The sequence below is a fragment of the Gastrolobium bilobum genome, unplaced genomic scaffold, assembly GCF_033153095.1.
Source record: "Gastrolobium bilobum isolate Gb01-03AN ecotype WA unplaced genomic scaffold, APGP_CSIRO_Gbil_v1 utg20837, whole genome shotgun sequence".
Classification (NCBI taxonomy): Eukaryota; Viridiplantae; Streptophyta; class Magnoliopsida; order Fabales; family Fabaceae; genus Gastrolobium; species Gastrolobium bilobum.
The window spans coordinates 1-21745 of record NW_026895099.1 but is presented as its reverse complement, the minus strand read 5'-3'; the positions used below and the strand labels follow the sequence as shown (position 1 = coordinate 21745).

At 34.2% G+C, this 21745-nt stretch overlaps 2 protein-coding genes and 1 pseudogene across 2 annotated transcripts; 1 reads left to right on the top strand and 2 right to left on the bottom strand.

Annotated features, from left to right (window-relative positions):
• Positions 1 to 4890: 4890 nt before the first annotated feature.
• Positions 4891 to 8262, bottom strand: LOC133301797 (stromal cell-derived factor 2-like protein). Its single transcript, XM_061501521.1, has 6 exons — positions 8073 to 8262; positions 7822 to 7962; positions 7596 to 7736; positions 5912 to 5961; positions 5706 to 5835; positions 4891 to 5279 (listed from the first exon to the last, which is right to left on the bottom strand). Exons 1-6 carry the CDS (start codon positions 8157 to 8159, stop codon positions 5196 to 5198), a joined length of 633 nt encoding a protein of 210 aa, XP_061357505.1. The 5' UTR covers positions 8160 to 8262; the 3' UTR covers positions 4891 to 5195.
• Positions 8263 to 10492: 2230 nt separating this feature from the next.
• Positions 10493 to 15495, top strand: LOC133301346 (NADP-dependent glyceraldehyde-3-phosphate dehydrogenase-like; annotated as a pseudogene).
• Positions 15496 to 16636: 1141 nt separating this feature from the next.
• Positions 16637 to 21397, bottom strand: LOC133301273 (uncharacterized). Its single transcript, XM_061500920.1, has 6 exons — positions 21054 to 21397; positions 20030 to 20952; positions 19375 to 19894; positions 18599 to 19254; positions 16821 to 18360; positions 16637 to 16640 (listed from the first exon to the last, which is right to left on the bottom strand). The coding sequence occupies exons 1-6, from the start codon at positions 21395 to 21397 to the stop codon at positions 16637 to 16639; spliced, it is 3987 nt and encodes a 1328-aa protein (XP_061356904.1).
• Positions 21398 to 21745: the final 348 nt, after the last annotated feature.

Sequence of the window (21745 nt, the reverse complement as noted above, 5' to 3'; positions counted from 1 at the left end):
TCTTTGTTTCGCCTGATAATGAGGTTCCCAAAGTTATTTGTTGTGTTCAAAAGCGGCGATCAGTTATTGGTTGGAGCTACAGTATTTTTCCTGCTTGGACGGCAAGGAAGTTGAGATCTTGGAGCACCGACAATGATATGTCCATTAATTCATACAAATGGATGGTACATGTTAGATGAATTAATTGCATATCCATTTTCTGAACTTGTGTTTATTTCAGCTTATCAATAGTACAATTGTACCCATTCAACTTTCCAACCCTAGTTATTTTCCATAATAATAATAATAATAAAATGAGATGCTATTTTTCTAGAAGCTCCATACGATTGCATTTGCATTGAGTAATGGTGACGCCCGCTCTAGCTTCTTACCAAAACCCCCACAAATTGACAAAGGTAATCTCCATTGTCAAATTGGACAACATACCCTTCTTTGACAACATTATGCTCACTGAACAACAGGTGTAGCCAAGTATAGTGCTGTGTAACTAGCCAATTGATCTTGCGTATAAACGTAGAGTCGTGCATACGTGATTATGACATTAGCAGTGCAGCCTCATGAGTGACGAAAGTGATTGTGGATTAAGGTTCCGAAGTGGGGGATCGAGGATTTCTCACATGGTACGAAACTACTCTTCACGGGGTATATTGAGGTTGTTCTTTCATATAAATGCTTTTCAGTTCAAACTTATTACACTGTAGAGACCATTCAACGACCGAGTTCAAACTTACTTATTACTTGAGTTATTCCTTATGATGACTAGTTTTGTATTGCGCGTCATAGAAGTAAATGTCAAATAGTGGTAGCTGATGCAAAGTTAGTTAGATACATGTATGTAGAAGAAATGGTTGGACGAGTTCAGCCAGCCAACGCGTGAGCCTTTTTGTGGGCAAATGTAACGTGTTGGCTACTTATCATCTAAAGATCTTTAAGTTAGAGCACATAACCTGCTGAGTGGGGAAAGCAACACTTGTTGCTTCAATAATTTTTCTGGTTAATTCTGAGTAGTTATTAGCAAAATTTCAGGTCTATATAATTGAAATGCTGATGTTTTGGCCGCCATTTCATTATGAATTCTTCTACTCATTTCACTATTAGGGGAACTTGGGCTTCCAACAACCGCACTAACCAAATTAAAATTGGTATGCATAAGGACCCTGCACTGCACTCACCTGATTTAACATTTTAAGTTCTCTATTTGCTTCCAAGAACTGTCCCAATTACTGCTATTATCTTAATGATTTAAAACTATATGATTTCTTGAAAATGTTGAACTATACGGGTCAATTTTATTTTATTTTTGGCTAATTTCCCTAACTTTCTCTGACTTCAAGGCAAAATGTTAATATATGATATCAGATATTCATAGTTGCACATGATTACTCTTTTTTCTCTTTTGGTAAAGTGGAAATTCGTTAAATGCATATGATTGCACTTTACATTTACAAATGTTGTAAACATTAACAAATAAGAAGCAAAAGAAGAGAATCAAGGTAAAGACAATTGTGGGAGATAATCAGTGATTATAATAAAGGTGATTCTGAGTATCTTACGGTAGATTGGGCAATAAAATTTTGCTAGTCGAGTAAAAAGACCTGCAAAGGCAAAAGAAAGGGCGCGCCTTTAATAGAAAAGGTTTGATGAGGGTTATCGCTACCACATTCCTTAATAAATTTTGCAGCTATGTAGACCCAACATCAGAGGAGTGGCATAACTTTTGCTTTATCGATTCAGAAAAACTGTCCCTACAGCTAGGGAAGTACAAACCTACCCTTCAATTATGTTACATTTTACCCAAATATAAGAAGCATCACTATTTCGGTACCTCGAAGTTATGTAGAGGAAGTTCTACTTTTTCGCTATCGTGGAATTTATATAGTCAAATCAAGAAAATAAATAAATAAATAAATAAATAAATATTCCACATTAAATCTCAAGGAAAGAGAATAAAACTGAGGGTAAAAAAACTGTTACCTTATAAAAGAATAATTTTACCACTAATTCACCCTCTTTAGTCAAAACAAAAAAATGTATGACAAAAAATGTTGTTAGATATCACTCTCCATAGAAAACATTTTGGCGCTTAGACGGTGAAGAGTGATTGCCAGTGCAAAAGAAATAAGACATGGATAAGGAGCGACTCTTTGAAGGTTTTTAGCTGGAGAGATATATGAATTAATCGAATCAATATCTAAATGATAGATATTCAGAGAGACTGTACAAATATCGGACAAAGATATACATCTACTTTTCAATAGTCCATAATTTAGGAACTCCGTAAAAAACTTGTTTGACTTCAAGCAATTTTGAAATGAGTGATCTGTTGAGAAATGAAATTTTTCCAGGAAGAATGAGCGTACAACATAAATCAAACCCGTGCAGATATCAGCGACTAATCGATGTGCAGCTAGCAACACATATGATCTTTGTCATTGACACCTTCGTATATGCCTTTGCTACATACCGTCCATATATATTTGGACACATTCACCATGACCATTATTAACTCGGCATAATTTTCAGGGTGCAGGCCAGGACACAATGCTACGAAGTTATTATAATTAAAAAGGAGTAGCTGAAGTTAAACTACATGTCGGTGCCAATCATTGTAGGAGCAGTTTGATGTGCCTGTCCTACTGCTAAAAAACAAAATAATATGGCAAACTTTTGCAAAAAAAAAAAAAAGAAATGGCAAAAGAAATAATTTGATGTAATGGTGGTCTGAAAGTTTTTGAAATTAACCATGCATGCATGAATATATCTATGCTAATTGCTAAAATGACAACAACCTATATAGATATAAACATTAAATAACCCGTAATGTTTGGTGTTTGCATTAAATACATCCGACAAATTTCCTTTCTGCCCAACCAAGACTTGCACGGTTGAAAACATCGCGTTCTATTTCTTAGTATTAATATTATTTTATTTTAATTTCTTCCCAGTTGATGATTACTTTATTAATTTGGTTCGAGTACGAGAGGATTATAAAAATGACAAAGATTTCCTTATCAAAATTTTAACACAACTGCAGAACTCAAACTCAACACTACTGATTAAGATGAAAAAATCCATGCCAATTGATCCACATGTTGGCATAATATCGACACAACGCTGAACAAAATCTATCATCAAGATTCGCAACACTGAAGTGTGAATGAGAAAGCCACCTAACCATAAAAGCACAATTTTCCTCACCTGATAATGAACCATAATTCCATTTAAAGGACTTGAAACGTTATCTCTATATCTCATAAGCACAATAGTCGAATTTTTCTCCTCCGTGAAGGGGACCATTGGCTCATAAGAATTTTTTTCTTCTCATTTGACTTTCTAGATTTCCTAAGTCTATTCTCTGTATACTGGAGTAATATTCTGAGAATCCACTATGCTGCCATAAACGTTACTAGGACTTGACCACGCTTTTGAGTTTTGACATTAGATTTCTGCGTCTATCAAGGCATTTTCTTCCAACTCATCTCATGACAGAACTTTATCTTTTGGCACAATTACTAAGAGATTGGAACTTGATCTTCTTAAACTATTCAAACTTTTCACAACTAATTAATTGTTATTGGATAACAGAAAAAGAAGAAAAAAGAAAGAAAAGTGTTTTTCGCATAATCTCTGCCAAGAAATGTTACTCACAATATTAATTAGAGTCATACTGTCACATCAAAGGAGTTGGTTAAAATGATATATGCTTGATTTTGGTAAAATAAAATCTTAGGTTCAAGTGCGTAATTATAATTAAAGTCATGATCATTGACCAGTAAGATAGAAATAATCAGTAAACGAATATAAACTTGATGCTAACTTTACGGAAATTATCAAGACAATCTCATTTATTATAGGATTGTTCTTATGATTTAATAACATAAAAATGGGCAATGCAACCCTACCGAGACCAATTGATTGAACAGTAAAAAAACAATGGGGCAAAAAGGGCACCAAAGTGATGAGATATATTCCACTCCGAAAGCACTTCTGATAAAGAAGGGATGGTGCCAACTTCTCACCGCAGTGCACCATCGAAGGAAGAGTGTTGTGTTAACAAAAAGAGTATTTTAGCTTGCTTTTCAAAAGGCTGAGGTCAAATTCGAAAGTAAAGGGCAATGATTGAAAATTTAATTTTGTTTATAATGAAAAAAAGAATATTGACAGTGAAATTTTTAACTTAATACGTGTCAGATCAAATTGTATCATTACTTAAAAAAATTTACGAGTCACAGTTGTGTCTTTTAGTTGAGTCTCGATTATATGTTCCACTTTCTTTTAATACATGCTTAGAACATCATGATAAAAAAAATTAGATATTACACTTAAATCTTGATTTTTCATTATTAAAAAATCTCGATGCAATTTTTTTCAATTTTAGCAGTCAAACATAAGTATGAATAAGAACTCATGCAATGAAATGATTTCAACCATTAAGAGTATGTATTTCAAAGCATAGCACTGAACAAATTATTTGGGAGAGCTAAGTAGGTGTTTAGTTTATTTTCTACTTTTATTTTTCAATTAATATATTTTTCCTAATAAATAAAAAGTCACTTTTTTTTCGGTTTCATGTTTTCAATATTTTATAAGTTTTCACTATATTCTTCACAAAATATTTAAAATAAATAAAAATGAAAGTAATATTATTTTTACAATTATCATACAGTGTGTGAGCTAAATTTGGAAATGATAACAGAAAACAATAAAAACACCCTCTGAATAGAGTAAGTAAAGATCTTGCATGTCATCAAATTTGGATTCTCTGAAAATTTAGCTCATATGCCGAGATGAAAAAGAAAAATATTGTAAATCATTTTGACAAAGCTGAATGTGATGTAGTATAATTAAACTTCTTTTTCACTTGAAAAAGGTGGTTTGATCATGGCTGTCAATTCTTCCTTCTTAGTCCTCCCAGATGAGTTATCAATTAGCAAATTTGGCATAAAGAAAACAAAATGGTACATCAATTAATTTCTTGGCTGGGGGGAGGGGCTGCACTTACTGCACTTACTGCATAAGAAAGTGAACCTACGAGTCAATGACAGAAGATTACTATCATGATATCATTCTAAAAATGCTCAGGTATTCTTTCACTCTTCTATATCTATCAATCTATAATCAGAACAGGTGCCAGCCACCCAAAATTCCAAAATGCATGTTAATTCGTTTGTATATAGTATTGATCCTAATCAACTTTATTTGCTTCCAGTAACTGGAAGGTAGACGCCTTCTGCTGCCAGCCAGACATTGTCAGCACGCTTTTCAAGAACACCACAAACCTAGTAAAATAAAGCAAATGACAAAAGTGATAATCCACTACCAACATTTTAAAGCTTAGTAGAGAAATATCAGTTACATATTTTCTTCTGAAAATTCGTTAAACTGGATATAAAGTAGCAGGATCACTACAGAAATAGACCTCCAACACTGTTCGCACTTTACAAGTCAAAGCTAACTTCACAATAGTAAAGCGAAATCATCTGCAGAATATTTTCAATGCTTTGCTACTGTAATCTACACTTAAGCACCTATCATTGCACTCAACACCACATTTAAATAAATGAGGAAATCAAGACTTGTATGGGTATAGTAACTGAAGCAGTAACCAACCAAAATTTTCCATAGAATAAAATATTATTTTGGATATCTGTAATTCAATCAATTATTGATTAAACAAGGCTTTCAGATTCTAGATCCTTTCTTACCTCCTGGTGCCCCCCAGGAATCCCAGTGTATTTCTTATCATGACTATGTAGATAGCCTTTGGTGTCCACATGTTGAAGCCGAATCCTCTGATCTTGTTTCCAAGTCTTCCCACTTCCTTCTAATTGAAGTCTAAAGAAAAAAAGAAACAATTATGAATCACCTTACGGAATATGCTCAAAAATAAATGTTCATGTCTTACTCTTACCTCCAATAGTCTGCGGTGTCAGATTCAGAATCTCCTCCAAAGCAACTCACCTAAGTTAAATTCAAATTGATAAACTCCAATTATTATAATGAGTCGAAAAGGACTATACTTGAATCAAAATTTTAATATTTATAATGACCTCATTCAAATATCAAGGATCATAAAAAGATGTCCAGGTTTACTCAAAGCACCTTTCTATTCATGTTCTATAGTTCAATAATGTATCATCATAATTTTCTTGCATCAGCCTTTTGGAGGGTGAAGGACACACAATGAAATATGTTGTTAGTGGTGGCAAATTACAATACTACTGATTTATATATAGTACAAAACCAAAATCCAGGGTTGCATGAGTTAGATCTACATCAAAATGTTCCTGCAAGTCGTTTCCATTCGGCCACTGCAAAGGATAGGTCGAATAATTCCATAGCAAACTATTAAGATTGGATCAGATAATAACAAAAAAAGAAAGGAAACAAGGCATTTTGGCCCAAATAAATCTGGATTTTCTGTATTAATATAAGAAACATATTACATCTATGATTACGAAGAAGGGAAATTACTGAGCAACTATTACAGCAAGTAGCTACAGATTACAGAAAAAGAAGAAGAACTAGGAATAACAGAAACGCAACACATTCGAGAGGTGCAGCTCTCTCCCAAGTCTAGTCCCAAATCCAACCTCCTCCTCACACCCATTCGCCCTCCTTTATAACTAAGTAAGCTGACCCCTCCACCTCAACATTTTGCAATATCTCTCCTCTAACTGAATTCTCAACAACAACAACATTGCTACTCTCTAGAATATTCTCTCCACCAGCCACATCATCCTTGGTGGATAATCCTCTATAACACTTTCTATAATATGCCTTGAGAGGGATCTTATCACAAACATTCAAATAATATTATAAGAGTTAAAACTTAAAAACAAAGAAATCTAAGTACAAATTGTAGAGAGAATCTTTAAAACACACGGTTTTTAGATTATTAAGTGAGACTGATGCCACATTAAAGCATCAAATTAGCAAGAGCAAGAGAAGAGACAGTGGGATGATTAATGGGGAAAATATGTATAAAAACTCTGACTATATAAGGAAAATTGCGAAGAAAGAGTTTTATTCCCGGGCAAATTGTGCCATGGCACAAGTGAAAGTATTTGGAGAAAATATCCAATCTCAGATATTGACTAATAAGTGCAAAAGGATGAGTGGTATGCAATCAATGGTGGAGCCAGGGAAGGGTTAGGAGGGGCAATCATTCCCTCAATTTCATTAAATCTTTGTCTTAAACTACATTCAGACTTAAATGAAAGGCAGTATAGCATAAGTTCGCCACCCTTCGTCCTTATTATTTCTCGTGTATGAAGAAAACCTGTAGAGTTCTTTAAATCTGACTACTTATCGATCCACTATCGTGTTTTCGCGCCTTAGTGTGAATTTTGTTTTCCTCGCCCTTTCTCACAAAATTTCCTGACTCCACCATTGTATGCAATATGTATCAAATGAAAAGGTAGCAAATGCAGAGTCCTTATAATCTCATACATTGAATGAGGCAAATATGACACAACTATAGCTCATTAAGATCGTTACTTAATCCATCTGGAAGAGTTAATGACATCACCAAAACACCAACAAATCCTAAAGCAGATAGCAATAATAACAAAAAATTCGAAACGTCCACTAACCTCAAGATTGCCAGTTATTGGTGATGAATGCAAGTGGCTGTGCAGCCACTTCCTTGTGGTCATGTGCTGCAATCTAATGATTGTTCCACTTTCAATGGTATCACCTTGTTTAGCTGAAGTTCCGATCTGAGGTCTAACAATCTGCAACAGAAATCTCAATGCTAAGCGTCGTTTATATATAATCATCCAATGAATAGTTAAGAATGAAAGAAAGGAAGTTACGGACCCAGTAACTATTGGAATCATCGACACTGGGGAGAGCAGTAACAGATTGTTGTCCACTCCCAGAACCATACGGCACATCATGAGAATGCAAACGCGATTTCGTTTTTTCATGCATAAGCTTCAGAACCGTCCCATAGGTAATCTGCACCAAAATAAATAATCAATTAGTCCTGAAATATGAAGATTATCACGACGCCCTATATACGGCGTCGTTTTGAAAGGACTTGGTTGGTAATTTTCATATTTACGAACCTGGAGGGGTTCGGAAGAAGGAGGAGATGCGGTGGAAATGGAAGAAGGGAAAAGGAAAAGAGCGAAGAAGGCAAAGAACAATGCCATGAACCACGATGGTGTAATGGGATCCGGGTCGACCCGGTTGTTGGCGTAGAAGGAGAAGAAGGAGAGAACTGAGAAGCTATGTGAGAACTGTTCGACCCGACTTGGTATACAGATCGGAACCTAAAGAGAGAGAATGAACGCTATGTGGAAAGAGGAGACGGGTTCGCCAAATAAGGAGTCAAAACGTGGCAATGTGAATGACGTGGAATCAGAAATTGCATGAAATATTATTTTGGGAGCGTTCGGTACGCGGAATTTTGAGGGATTCCCGAGAAACTGAATTTTTCTAAATTTTAAATTTTTGGATATTATCGTAAACTGAATGCAAAAATCATATTTTTGAAAATCGAGATTCCCGGACAAATAAAAATTTCTCTTGTACCAAACGTCCCTTTAGAGGAAAAATATTTCAGCAATATTTCTTGCTGAACTATTTTTCTTATGTCGTAGGAAAAAATAATATTTCATATTATAGAAATAAAATTATAAGCGAAACTTATAGATAAAAGAAGAGAGAAAAAAGAGTGGTGGGACTCAACCCTTTGTTATGTGTGTAAAAAAATTGTTTATCTCGTATAAAATAAAGGGTTTGATGTTTGTCATTTTAATAACATAAGTTATGTTATTTTAGGAGAGAGATAGACACAGAAAAACGAAAATCATGGGAGAGAGAAAGTAGGTGATTTTTTTTTAATTTAAAATTTAATTTTTCTGTGTCTGTATCTCTTTTAAAATGACACAACTTTCTATCATTTAAAATGAAAATCACTTTTTCCTAAATAAAATACACATAATCCTATTTCTTTACCACATGAGAGTTCTCATTATTATAAAAAATATTTATTTATTATACTCACATAAGAAAAAAGTGAGTTTCACTCACTTATTTATTTTTATGCGAGGATGATATAAATTTTTTTTTTTTTGCATTAAAACCATTATTCTATCTACCTAAAAAATAATTTTTCATGAGAACTAATGATGATAAAATAATTTAAAAAAGTTCATTTTAAGTATAATATCTCTTCAAATTAATAATTTTAGACTTGCATTTATAATTATATAGTTAAAGAGATTGCTTACCAAAAAAAGAAGAAGAGATTTTTAAAAAATAGATATGGCTTTGATTGTTCCGGGGATATTCGGCCTCCGAGAGGAAGAAAGGATCTTTCGAGATTGGGAATATTCTTATGAAAATTCTTATATCATACTGTTGTATGTTAATTACTATGTGAGTCTCATGTTTTTGAAGGTCTAGTATTTGAAACATCTTCCTAGTTATATCTAGCGAATCTTTTAAATAAACATTCTAAAGAATTAGAAGTTCTAATATACTGCCATGTGTGATTTGATCAAATTTCTTCTATTGTGATGGATTTGAATATTCGAAAAAGAACTAAAAGAAATCAAATAAAGAAGAAATAATTTATTTTGTATCTGTGTCTATTTATAGACATTAAAGAATTGAGATTTTATTAAAATTCGAGAATATTTATTTTAAAATCATTTCAAATTTTAACATGAAATATTCATTTCCATATTTAATATTTTTTAAAATATTAAATACCGCTTAATACTAATTTTCAAAAAAAAAAAAATTCTTACTCTCCACCGCTTTAAGATATTTCATAAGGAATATTTAATGCATTTTATTTTTGTTAAAAAATTAATTTTTAAACTTTCTTATACTTGAGAAAAACAAAGGAAAAACATAAAAGTACCAATGCAACAAAAATTTGTATTTATGTTAAATAATTTTTTGAATTCTTAATCAATTTACTTATACTTGTAGCAACTTCTAATGAGTAAATTCTGAAAATTATTAGTTTAGGAATTTTTTTACTAAAACACTGTTTTTAGCTTGAAATTCGCCAAAAAAAATTAAAAATATTAAAATGTCATGTAAACGGTAAATTTTGTCCAAATGTCATGTAACATATTTTGCTACATTGCGTAGCGAAATATGTGTGCAAATAATTCTCTACACGGTATAACGAAATATGTCACGTCAGAACCAAAAATGCCACGTGTCAAACAGGGAGAATTTCGCTACACTGTCTGACACATGACATTTTTGGTTCTGTGTATTCTGACGTAGCATATTTTGTTATACGGTGTAGCAAATTATTTACACACATATTTTGCTACATAATATACCCCGAGATATTTTGACAAAAGTTACGGTTGACGCAGCATTTTTGATGTTTTTTTTTTTTTTTACAAGAGTGGCAAATCCCTTGAAATTGCATGAGCAATTGACATTGTCAAAAAGTTTATAATGAATAAAAAATCATAAAACTCCCATATAAAATTACTTATCCCTACAGCATGCCTGAAGAACACGCCGATCGGAAAGAACACGCCGATGCGTCAAGGACAGAACAAAACTAGATTAGATACTAAGTGGGAGCAACATTTGTAGCTGTTCCTTGACCCTGTCTGAAATTCCAACTCAATAATCATAAGATTCATAACTAATAACCGATCACACTCACACACACATACACATATATATATCATCACCCAAAGTCCAAACCTTAAATCAAAACCCTTGCTAAAAAATGGCTGGCAGTGGCACTTTTGCAGAGATCATAGATGGTGATGTCTTCAAATACTACGCACATGGCCAGTGGAAGAAGTCCTCTTCTGGAAAATCTGTTCCCATCATCAATCCCACCACCAGGAAGACCCACTTCAAGGTCCAAGGTACATATTATATTACCCTTTTGCCCCTACCCCATCAAAACCCAGTAGTCTTCACCATCTCAATTCCTGTTGTCTACAAAATGAATAAGACACCTATAACGTGATATTGATATTACTGACTTAGTGTTTTGTTGATGGAATTCAAAAGTTATGGCATGATGATGATGGGGTGTTTTGTTTAGTTTTCTTTTTAAAGGTGCTGACTTTTGTTTCCACCATTTAGAATATTAATCCACTTTTATTGAAATCCAAACAGCTTGTACCCAGGAAGACGTTAATAGGGTCATAGAATCAGCAAAAACAGCTCAGAAATCATGGGCCAAGACTCCACTTTGGAAAAGAGCAGAGTTGCTTCACAAGGCTGCAGCAATACTGAAGGAGCTCAAAGCACCCATTGCTGAGTGCCTTGTTAAGGAGATTGCAAAGCCTGCTAAGGATGCTGTCACTGAAGTATGTACAAGTAGAAATTTTTAATTGACCAAGTGGTTATAAAGACTACTTTTTTACTTTCATGTTTACTTTTAGCAGTCAAGTTTTAAGCATATAACATTTTAGAAATCCTTAATGGGAAATTAGATGTTTGTGTTGTGCATGCTTCTGAAATTTGGACATTCGGGTCTTTACTATCACTATACTTTTGATCAACTTCTGTTTAAAATGTAAATGCTGTGATTTTTTATGTAGGTTGTCAGATCAGGGGATTTGGTGTCATATTGTGCTGAGGAAGGGGTGAGAATTCTTGGGGAAGGAAAATTTCTGGTCTCTGATAGTTTTCCAGGCAATGAAAGAACCAAATACTGTCTCACTTCCAAGGTATTTTGATCTACTCTTTTGAAGGTGGAAGTTCAAACCTTCTGTATAGGCATGTGAAAGTGGCACCTACCATTAACTAAGCTGTTTTTTTATTCTACAAGAAAAGTTGCAATGTCCAAATCTTCTTGTTATTTTTTTTTTTCCACCTTTCCCAGTGCAATGTTTCAAGTTTCAAGTTTCAACAGCAGCAATGATGAAGCACACAAAAATAAAAATAAAAATGAAAAACTGCAAATGTAAATAAGAGGCTGCAACTTTAGTTTTTGCATGTCTTAAACTTATGCTATACAAAATGCTTTAAAATATATATTGTATGAACCGATGAAATTGTGATTACTGTCTAGTGGCACTAGAATTCGTCCTGAGAATTTGCTGTGATTTGGCTTATCCAATTTTGGGAGAGACCTCCATACGACAGGAGTATGGTTAATGCCAATCCATAAATGATGTTAGACTTTGAATGAGTTAAATCTGCTTGTGTGTTAAATTATTGAGAGTTGGTTAGGGTGTTCAGAGTAACACATGTCAGCAACACATGAAATTTATTGCTTGCTGAGTTCATTGTTTTCTTCACCAGCTGACTAGTAATTTATTATAGTAGACTTTAAAACATGCTTAGTCTGGATATAGTGACTTCCTATTCAACAATTTATTTCACAATTAGAAGTTAACTGCAAGAGGTAACAATGAATTGCATTCCACTAATGGCAATCTGTTTGAATTTTGAAATGCAAATTGCTTTATGTTTGAACACTTCTTCATTGCATTATGGTTTTACTATTAAATAAGCAAAGAGAAAGACCACGGTCATGCCATCTCGTGTCACTTTTGACACATGTGCACCGCTATTTCATGTATAATAAATGTTTTTGGGAGGTTTTCAGGCATGTTCAAAATTGATTACTTTCTTTTGGCAGAAAATTTGAAAACAGGATAACTTTTAAATCTTCATATTTTTTTGTTTCTTTAAAATTGATTTCGGCTTCACTTTCCTATAATTATATAAAGGACAAGGATTACAAATTTGGATATCTTATGAAATGCAAAGAAAATAAATGAAGAGGGTTGGGGAGAATATAGGTTGCAGGATTGGCAATAGTAATTAGGATTCAAACTACTATTTGATCAAATTAATTTTCCTGTTGTGATTTCCTTCTGCAATATTTGTTTATAGCATATACTAGACTATTTATGCTCGTGATTATAAATAATATGTTACTTTGAATTATTTTCTATATGCAGATTCCACTTGGAGTTGTTTTAGCTATTCCGCCATTTAACTATCCTGTTAATCTGGCTGTTTCAAAGATTGCTCCAGCGCTTATTGCTGGAAACTCCATTGTGCTTAAACCACCAACACAGGTATGCAACTATTCATAGAGCATATACTCATTAATAATATATAGCTTTAGTATTATTTAATTTAAATAAAATCTCAAGTTCTAGATATATTTTGAATGGCTTTATGAGTCAGACAACTTGCATGGCTCTATATCTATGTTTTTACAGGGTGCTGTTGCTGCACTACATATGGTGCATTGCTTTCATTTGGCTGGTTTCCCGGAAGGTCTTATTGGCTGTGTGACAGGAAAGGGTTCTGAGATTGGTGACTTTCTTACAATGCATCCAGGAGTGAACTGCATAAGGTAATATTCACTTCTTCGGCTATCTTGTTATCATTGTTGTCCACTATTCCAGTTGATTTTATTATTTTCTGACCTAATTCACATTAATCCTCAGTTTCACTGGTGGGGACACTGGAGTAGCAATATCAAAAAGGCTGGCATGATTCCTCTTCAAATGGAGTTGGGTGGAAAAGATGCTTGCATTGTTCTTGAAGATGCCGACCTGGATTTGGCTGCTGCTAACATTGCAAAAGGAGGCTTCTCCTACAGGTAATAATAGCATATAGCACCTTCAGAATGAAATTATCTAGACTTTATATTTTTTGTACTATATATATATATACATATAGATTAATTTTCATATTTATTATTGTTTTCATTTGGGTACATCGATCATCCCTAAACCGCCGACATAACTAATTTGTGATAAAGGTGATCTTAATGTTGAATCCTTAAACAAATCTGTCTTCACATTTTGATATCAAAATCATTAGTGATATTCATTAGCTATGTGATCTTGTTTTTCTTAATTTGGTCTTTTTCCTCCAAGATGAAAATCATAACTTGATGTCTTTTCTGGAAACATGTACAAAGAAGGAAAACAGTTCATGCAAGGAAATGGACTCAAAGACATCTTTGAGTACCATCATTATCATATTTCTCAATTGTTGTTCAGACTTGCAGTTGTATTTAAAACTTTCACATTTTCTTAATTTCAAAGCTTCACTGACGATGGGAACTGATTTATACTTTGCAATTTTCTCATTGTGGTTGCAATAGCTTCCGTGACAGCAATAGTCCTAAATCCTAAAACAAATGGTCTGAAATTTTTTCTGTATCAGTGGTCAAAGATGCACAGCTGTAAAGGTTGCTTTGGTCATGGAATCAGTTGCCAACACACTTGTTGAGAAAGTCAATGATAAAGTTGCAAAATTAACTGTTGGGACTCCGGAGGATGACTGTGATATCACACCAGTTGTTACAGAGTCCTCTGCTAACTTCATTGAAGGGTTGGTAATGGATGCTAAGAAGAAAGGAGCAACATTCTGCCACGAATACAGAAGGGAGGGAAATCTCATATGGCCATTGCTGTTGGATAATGTTCGTCCAGATATGAGGATAGCATGGGAGGAGCCATTTGGACCAGTTTTGCCAATTATCAGAATAAATTCTGTTGAAGAAGGAATCCACCATTGTAATGCTAGCAATTTTGGTCTTCAGGTATAGCACCAGTTGACCAATATGCATGCATTCCATGCACAAAAGGGAAACATCATTAAAAAAAAAGGCTACCTTTTATGTTTACTCAATCAATCTTTTACTTGCTAGATGAGTTAAAACATGTTTTTCAGAAATAAGATGCTCTTGTTTGTTCTAAATTTGTTTTCATCATATTGATGATCACTTGAGAGAGTGTCACAGCATAATCTTAAGTGCATTCTCAATCAAAAAGGCATTAATCTATTTCATGGCAGAAAGTTTTATTTCCTTTATAACTTTTATCCTTTGTGTAACGCAGGGCTGTGTCTTTACAAGAGACATAAACAAAGCAATGCTGATAAGCGATGCAATGGAGACAGGAACAGTTCAAATTAATTCAGCACCAGCTCGTGGACCAGATCACTTTCCTTTTCAGGTGCAATTTTTTTTTTGTCCTCCATCTTTATAACTCGCCAAAGAAATTTGTATTTTGTAATCCTAATTATACGAAACTAATCCAAAGGTTTCCAAAAAAACATTCCTCCTTTATTCCCATGCAACACCATTGATTGATATAATGAATTTAAGAATAAATATGAAGCCAATGCAGAGTCACAAACACATTTTGGTAAATATTTGTTAATAACTTATTTTTCATGTGTCTAAACAAGCGAATATGATTTGTGGCAGGGTCTGAAGGATAGTGGAATTGGTTCTCAAGGAATCACCAACAGTATTAACATTATGACGAAGGTTAAGACAACAGTAATCAACTTACCGACCCCTTCTTACACTATGGGATGAGATGCCTAATAAATAGTAACCACTTGCATGTTGCATGCATTGTATGTTTGTACGGAATAAGGGTCTTAAATAGGCACCTCAGCATCCATAACTATTTGTATTATAGGATATGGATCTTGAATAAATTGTTGTTCTCCAACTCTACTTGAATTGATGATTTGTTATGGATCATCATATGCCCATAGAGATAGCTGTATTATAATATAAATTATCCAAATAGTAATGTGATATGTTTATCCTACCGTGGAACTCTCATAAATTTGGAGATAAGTTATTTGCTGGAGTTTTTTTTTCTCCTTCTCTCTCTTCTTTTGGTTTTTGAAATTTTTACACCAATTGATCGATTTCTCTCTTTTCCTTACGAGGAGATAACTTATTTCCCGTTTACACGAAAAATTATTAGAATATTCAAGTGTGATATATTAAGGATGATATTCTTTATATATTTAATTATCATTTATATTTCCACCTATATAAGTTTTGTTTTTAAAAATATAAATCAAAATTGCATGATTTATTTAACATGGAGTTACATCGCTTATATACGCAACTCGTACTATTGCAGACTGATAGCACGGAAATGATTTCAATCGAATAAGTGATCCATTTCGTGACATTACGAGTAGTTCGAAAATTACTTTTCCCCTCTTCATAAATATGTTATAGATTTGGTTTTTTTTGTCCTCATACTTAGTATTTTTGTCCTGATCATAATAATGTCATATGATACTTTTTTTTGGAAATGGATTCTCCTGGGAAAAAAACATGACATTATCATGTGAGAAGATCATAATCATAGAAAGATAAATCAACGGTTATGATTTTATAATTATCTATTATACTATTTTTTCTCTCTCATCTTTTATCATCATTAATCCATCTTTATATGGTTATGATGTTGGGTATGGCTCATACTTCGTATGCGACGAAGGCCCTAATTATCGGGGTCAGCAGAAAGGCAACTGGGGTCTCGCTCCCAGGTAAGCGGGTGGGGGTCCGGGGGAGCCGCCCCAGCGGGGGTCCGAGGGGCAGCGCCCCCAGGCCTGTAGAGGCTAGGTACTATTGTGGGCCTCTGTTTTATTGTAACTAGTGAATTACCCGTGCCGATGCACGGGAAAAAAAATTGGTTTGTTTGGCATGGTGGGTCGGCCCTCCGGGCCGAACTCATTTTGTCAGTATTTCAAAGGTCTCAAAGAGTAATTTTTTTAAATAACAAAACAGTCATTCATTGTTACATTAAAAATATGAAAGAAAATAGGATAATAAAGGTCATATCTTTGAAGATAGATAAGGAAAAGAGACGCGAATAAATAGTCATTTTTTTTGTCTTTACCTGTACCATACAACGAAGTTATATCTTTGAAGAAAGAACCCAATATACTATAGCAGTCTTTGAAATACTTCCTTGTAAACTATATTAAGGGTACTATTCGTAACACAGCCATTTTCATCAAGTATCAATATCTTCAATCCATGCTTACTCTTTACTCTAGACAGTGCCACATATAATTGCCCATGAGTGAAGACAGGCTTAGGGAAATAAATTGCAACATGTGAAAGTGATTGTCCTTGACTCTTGTTGATAGTCATGGCAAACGATACAATCAGGGGGAATTGTCTTCTTTGGAAATTTACAGGAAATGTATGACTCGATGGGCTCATCGTCATTCTAGGGATTAACACAGTTTCCCCTATATTTCTTCCTGTAAGTACAATTGCCTCAACAACATGATTCCCTAATTTTGTAATAAGCAATCTCGTGCCATTGCATAAACCTCTCGACTGATCAATATTTCTTAATAGCATTACTGGAACTTTAACTTTCAAGATTAATTTATTATCAGGAATCCCTGAGCATGATAATGTATTTAAGATCTCAGGGGTGATTTCATCATCCTCAACAGAGGAAGTCCCACCTTGCTTAAGAATTTTATCCGAACTCAAAAAAGTCATTTCTTCACCAGGAATCATAGACATTAGGTGCTCGTTTAGCATAGCAACATCGGACAATTTAGGAGTTAGAATAGCACGTTCTTTAAAGAAGGTCTGATCCAAAATATTATCCAAGAGATTCGGATAAACAAAATTAACCATATCCGACAGCGGATCTTCCGATTCTCTAATCAACAATTCATCTGGAATTGTTATAATAGATTCTCCATCAACATCATCTCCAAGATTACCATCCCCAACTTTTAGTAGCCACTCAGAAAATTCTTTTATTTCCTCTAAATTGTGAGCGTTACTTCCAGAATTAAGACGCATGTTCTTGGTCAAAGTTAATAAATGACAATGGGACCATAGATGAGAAGAATTGATGGTTGCATGAACTATATCTTGTTTGCTGCCATGAGGAATGACAGGTAATATTTGTCGAAAGTCACCTCCTAGAACAACAACTTTTCCACCAAATGGCATATCAACACAGCTTGTATCAGAAATTCTAAGAACATCTCTCAGTGTCCTATCCAGAGCCTCAAAGCAAAATCTATATACCATTGGAGCTTCATCCCAAATGATTAACTTTGTTTCTGACAGCAACTCAGCTATAGTAGATTTCGGCCTTATATTACACGTTGAATTTTCATTGATTTGAATAGAAATACGAAATCTAGAATGCGTTGTTCGTCCTCCAGGAAGCAGAAGGGAAGCAATTCCGCTAGAAGCAACATTAAGTACGATTCCAGCTTTTGATCTAATAGATGCTGAAAGAGTATTCCAAATAAATGTTTTTCCTGTACCACCGAACCCGTATAGGAAAAATATCCCTCCATTACCTGCTGTAACTGCTGAAACAATTTTATCATAAACAACTTTCTGCTCATCAGTGCGGGAATTAATTAGTCTTTTATGCTCCTCTTCCAAAGCAAATCTGTCATACATTAATTCATCCAACACTAATCGATTTTGCATATCAAGCAAAGTTTCACTATTGATGCGTGGCATTGACGGATAATCAGAGAGGCATTTCCCATTGCTCTGCAGTACCTTATCAATTTCTTCAAGAGTTATGTTTTTTATAGACTCTTCTGTAAGAATTGCATCTGACAAAGCTTAAAATTCAAAGGAAAAAAAATAAAAAATTAACAAAGATAAAGTAATTAAAGAAAGAAAAGAGAGCGAAATAAGTACTAAAGCATCATTTGCTGAATGCGGGGAAAAAAAAAACAAAATAAGCACTAAAGCAACATTTGCTGAATACAGGCAAAAAAAGCTAATAAGTACTAAGGCAGCATATGCTAATTTCGGTTAAACAAAAAAAATTGTATGAAATATTATTATAACATGTACCTTGACGTCCTATTCTTTTCCTATGCTGATAAACAACGTCGTCGGATAAAAATTTCCAACACTCTTCCCAAACTTTTTCAGGTCTGTTCATTGAGTTGGCAAATAACAACAGAGCAAACAGACATCTAAGATAAGCAGCAGATCCCCAGGAACTTGCCTCCTTAATTGCATCAATGTACTCATTGTCATCATCCAGAAGTCCTAAAGAATAGCATGTATCCTTAAATGTAGGAAAAACCACGCCATTGATCGTTCTAAGATCTTCATAACTGGTGCAACCTCTTTGAAAATTAAGCAAGGTGCGAAGATATGAATCTTCTCCATTATTGGCAGAAAAACGATTTATCCTTCCAATGGAAAATCCTTTTTTTCTTGGATTCCATTCATGCGTTTTTTCTTTGAAAACAAATTCAGTCGGGTACTCTCCATAAGTTAGATGCCTACCTTCTGGATATTTTTTATTTGCATCCATCCAAGACTCAAAAATTGACAGTCTAGACTCCGCCCTTGTCTTTACATCATACAACGAATCATTATCACTGAAAATAATGTTCTTTTCATTAGGCAAGTGAAATGGCAATCTCTGAACAGGGGGATATCTCGAATGAATGTCAAATCCAAATATTCTCCAAGCTGCTTCACATGCGGAGACATACCTATCATAAATAAATAAATCGGTGAACATTTAAGTTAATAATTTCTCAAAAAAATTGTGCCAATTTTGTAGGAAAGCAAAACACAATGGAGATTATTTTTAGTACCTGCAATCATAAAACATTTTTATTTCATCGTCCGAATGATTTATGGCAGCTGTCACTCTGTCATTCCCTTTGTGAATGTATTTAAAAAGATATTTAATGGCACTTCTCTGGCAAGTATATTCAACGTTGATATGAGCCTGGTACTTTAAAAGAAGGTGTGCATTATAGGGCACAACATAACGATTATCAAGTTCAACACCATTTTTGTTCACAACTCTCCCATCATTTCTTCTCTTATAATGAGGAAATCCATCATCGTCAATCAAAGTACCGGAGCAGAAGTTTTTTGGAAATTTTTTTGAACACCGTCCGTCCTTCATGCAAGGAGATTCGTAATTTTCAGGACCACATGGACCATGTATCATGTAACTCGTGACAGCCATAAACAGCGTAGGATTCGTTTCCTTGTCAGGTATCTCCGCTGAAATCAATTTATCAATATCAAGAGCACTTTCAGCTTTGCTTGAAGGGTTCAAGAATAGAAGAATATGAGCATGAGGTAGTCCGCGCTTTTGGAATTCGATTGTACAAACATCTGTTACATTCAAAGAATATAACATAAGTAATAATAAGAATACAACAACATTATAGAAAGATTCAATGCATGACGTAAATTTTTTTGTATAAAATCCAGTTAACAAAAAGAGTATCAAGTTTATAATATACTTACATGCAATGACTCTGCCAAGAATATTTTCCTTTTTTAAATCATGTAGCAACTGGTCCAATTTGAACTTGAAGACTCTGCATAGAATATCAGGCCGATCTTCAGGGTTCAGCTGTCTGGCCCTAACAAATCGTGTAATTTCTGGCCACTTAGGATTGCAGGTAATTGTTATAAAAAGATGAGGATATCCAGCCCAACGACAAATTGCGAAAGCATCTTTACAATTTTCACCCATATATCTAGGTCCGCCTGTGAATGAAGAAGGTATAATGATACGTTTTCCAGTGCTCAGTGCTGCATCTTCACCGCTATCTAATGAATGTTTTATATTTTTGTACAACTCAGCTCTCAGATGACTCTGGTTATATCGAATGAAATTAAGCCGTTCAAACTCAATCATAGTGTATGCATCAACCAGAAATTGTTGGAAAAGTTTCCTTGATCGATGTAGAATTTCTGATTCTCCAGATCGCATCTGAAGTCTAAACGGAAAAAATTCCTTCATGCTGATCATGGCTCTTGCATTTTTCCTACCACTGGATACAGTACGCTGGACATCATCACGATAACTGTCTTCACCGTATGGAAATAACAATGGATACTGCAAGCCAAGATATAATGGATGCTTCACATCGATGCGCTGCAATACTCTATCTTGTGTTTCAATAATGATATCCCTATCGCCCATAGCACTGTCTATATATCCAACAATCAAAGCTGCCACTTCGGATGCTGTCGGAAGATTATAAACTCTTCCATCACTACCACTTCTTCGAATAAGCCTCAACTTTACACCATTAAAGTCATCTTCCTTATAACGGTCTCTAGCGTACCTGAAAGACTGAACTATACTGTTGTGCTTATCGAACATCTCCTTCAATAATCGGATAATTTCAGGATCAAGCATATCTTCAGTACTGGTGGAACTGCAAATTTAATAAATAAAAAAATTGTCATTCATATTAGTCAACATAAAAAGATACTCCACATATGAAACATGAGAATTGGGTCAAAAAAAAAAATATACCTTTGACAACCAAGTCTGTTGTCCACTTCATGCTCAGTGTCGTAAATATAAAGTTGAGCAAATTTTGGAGACTGACTATCAGCAGGCAAAAGACTGCCAATTAAATGATGAACTCTCCCCCCAACTCTAAAACAGTAAGGGCCAGAACCTTGATTTACTGATCCAACCACTTTTGCTCCAAAGGAGGTGAAGGAAAAATTCATATTGTATGCTCTAATATTTCGCAAAAAATGGCGGCTCGTCATATTGGAATTAGCATGCAATTGAAGCAATGTATCCGGAGCAGTTTTTAACAAAGGAAGTTGAACTTTTCCATTGACACAGCACAATCCAAATTGCGGCATACTTGGGTTACGATCCCTCTTAGTTCTTTCTACATACCACATTTGTGCTCCACAATGCTCGCAAACAAAAGTAGGATCCCCTGCGTCCCAATAATCTAAACATATACAAATATTTTTAGATTGAAATAAGCTTGGTTGTCAGACAGGAAGTTTTTTATTTGTAACAACAAATATATAATTTGAAATTATAATTAAGACCTCCATTGATATAAAACGTGTTTCGCACATTGAAATTGTTTATATAAATATCTATAATAGAAAGAAAAAATGATTGGAAAAAAAGACATGTGAACACAATTTTTTTTCATGTATTAGATTAACCAAATAAGCACCGTTTTACATATCTAA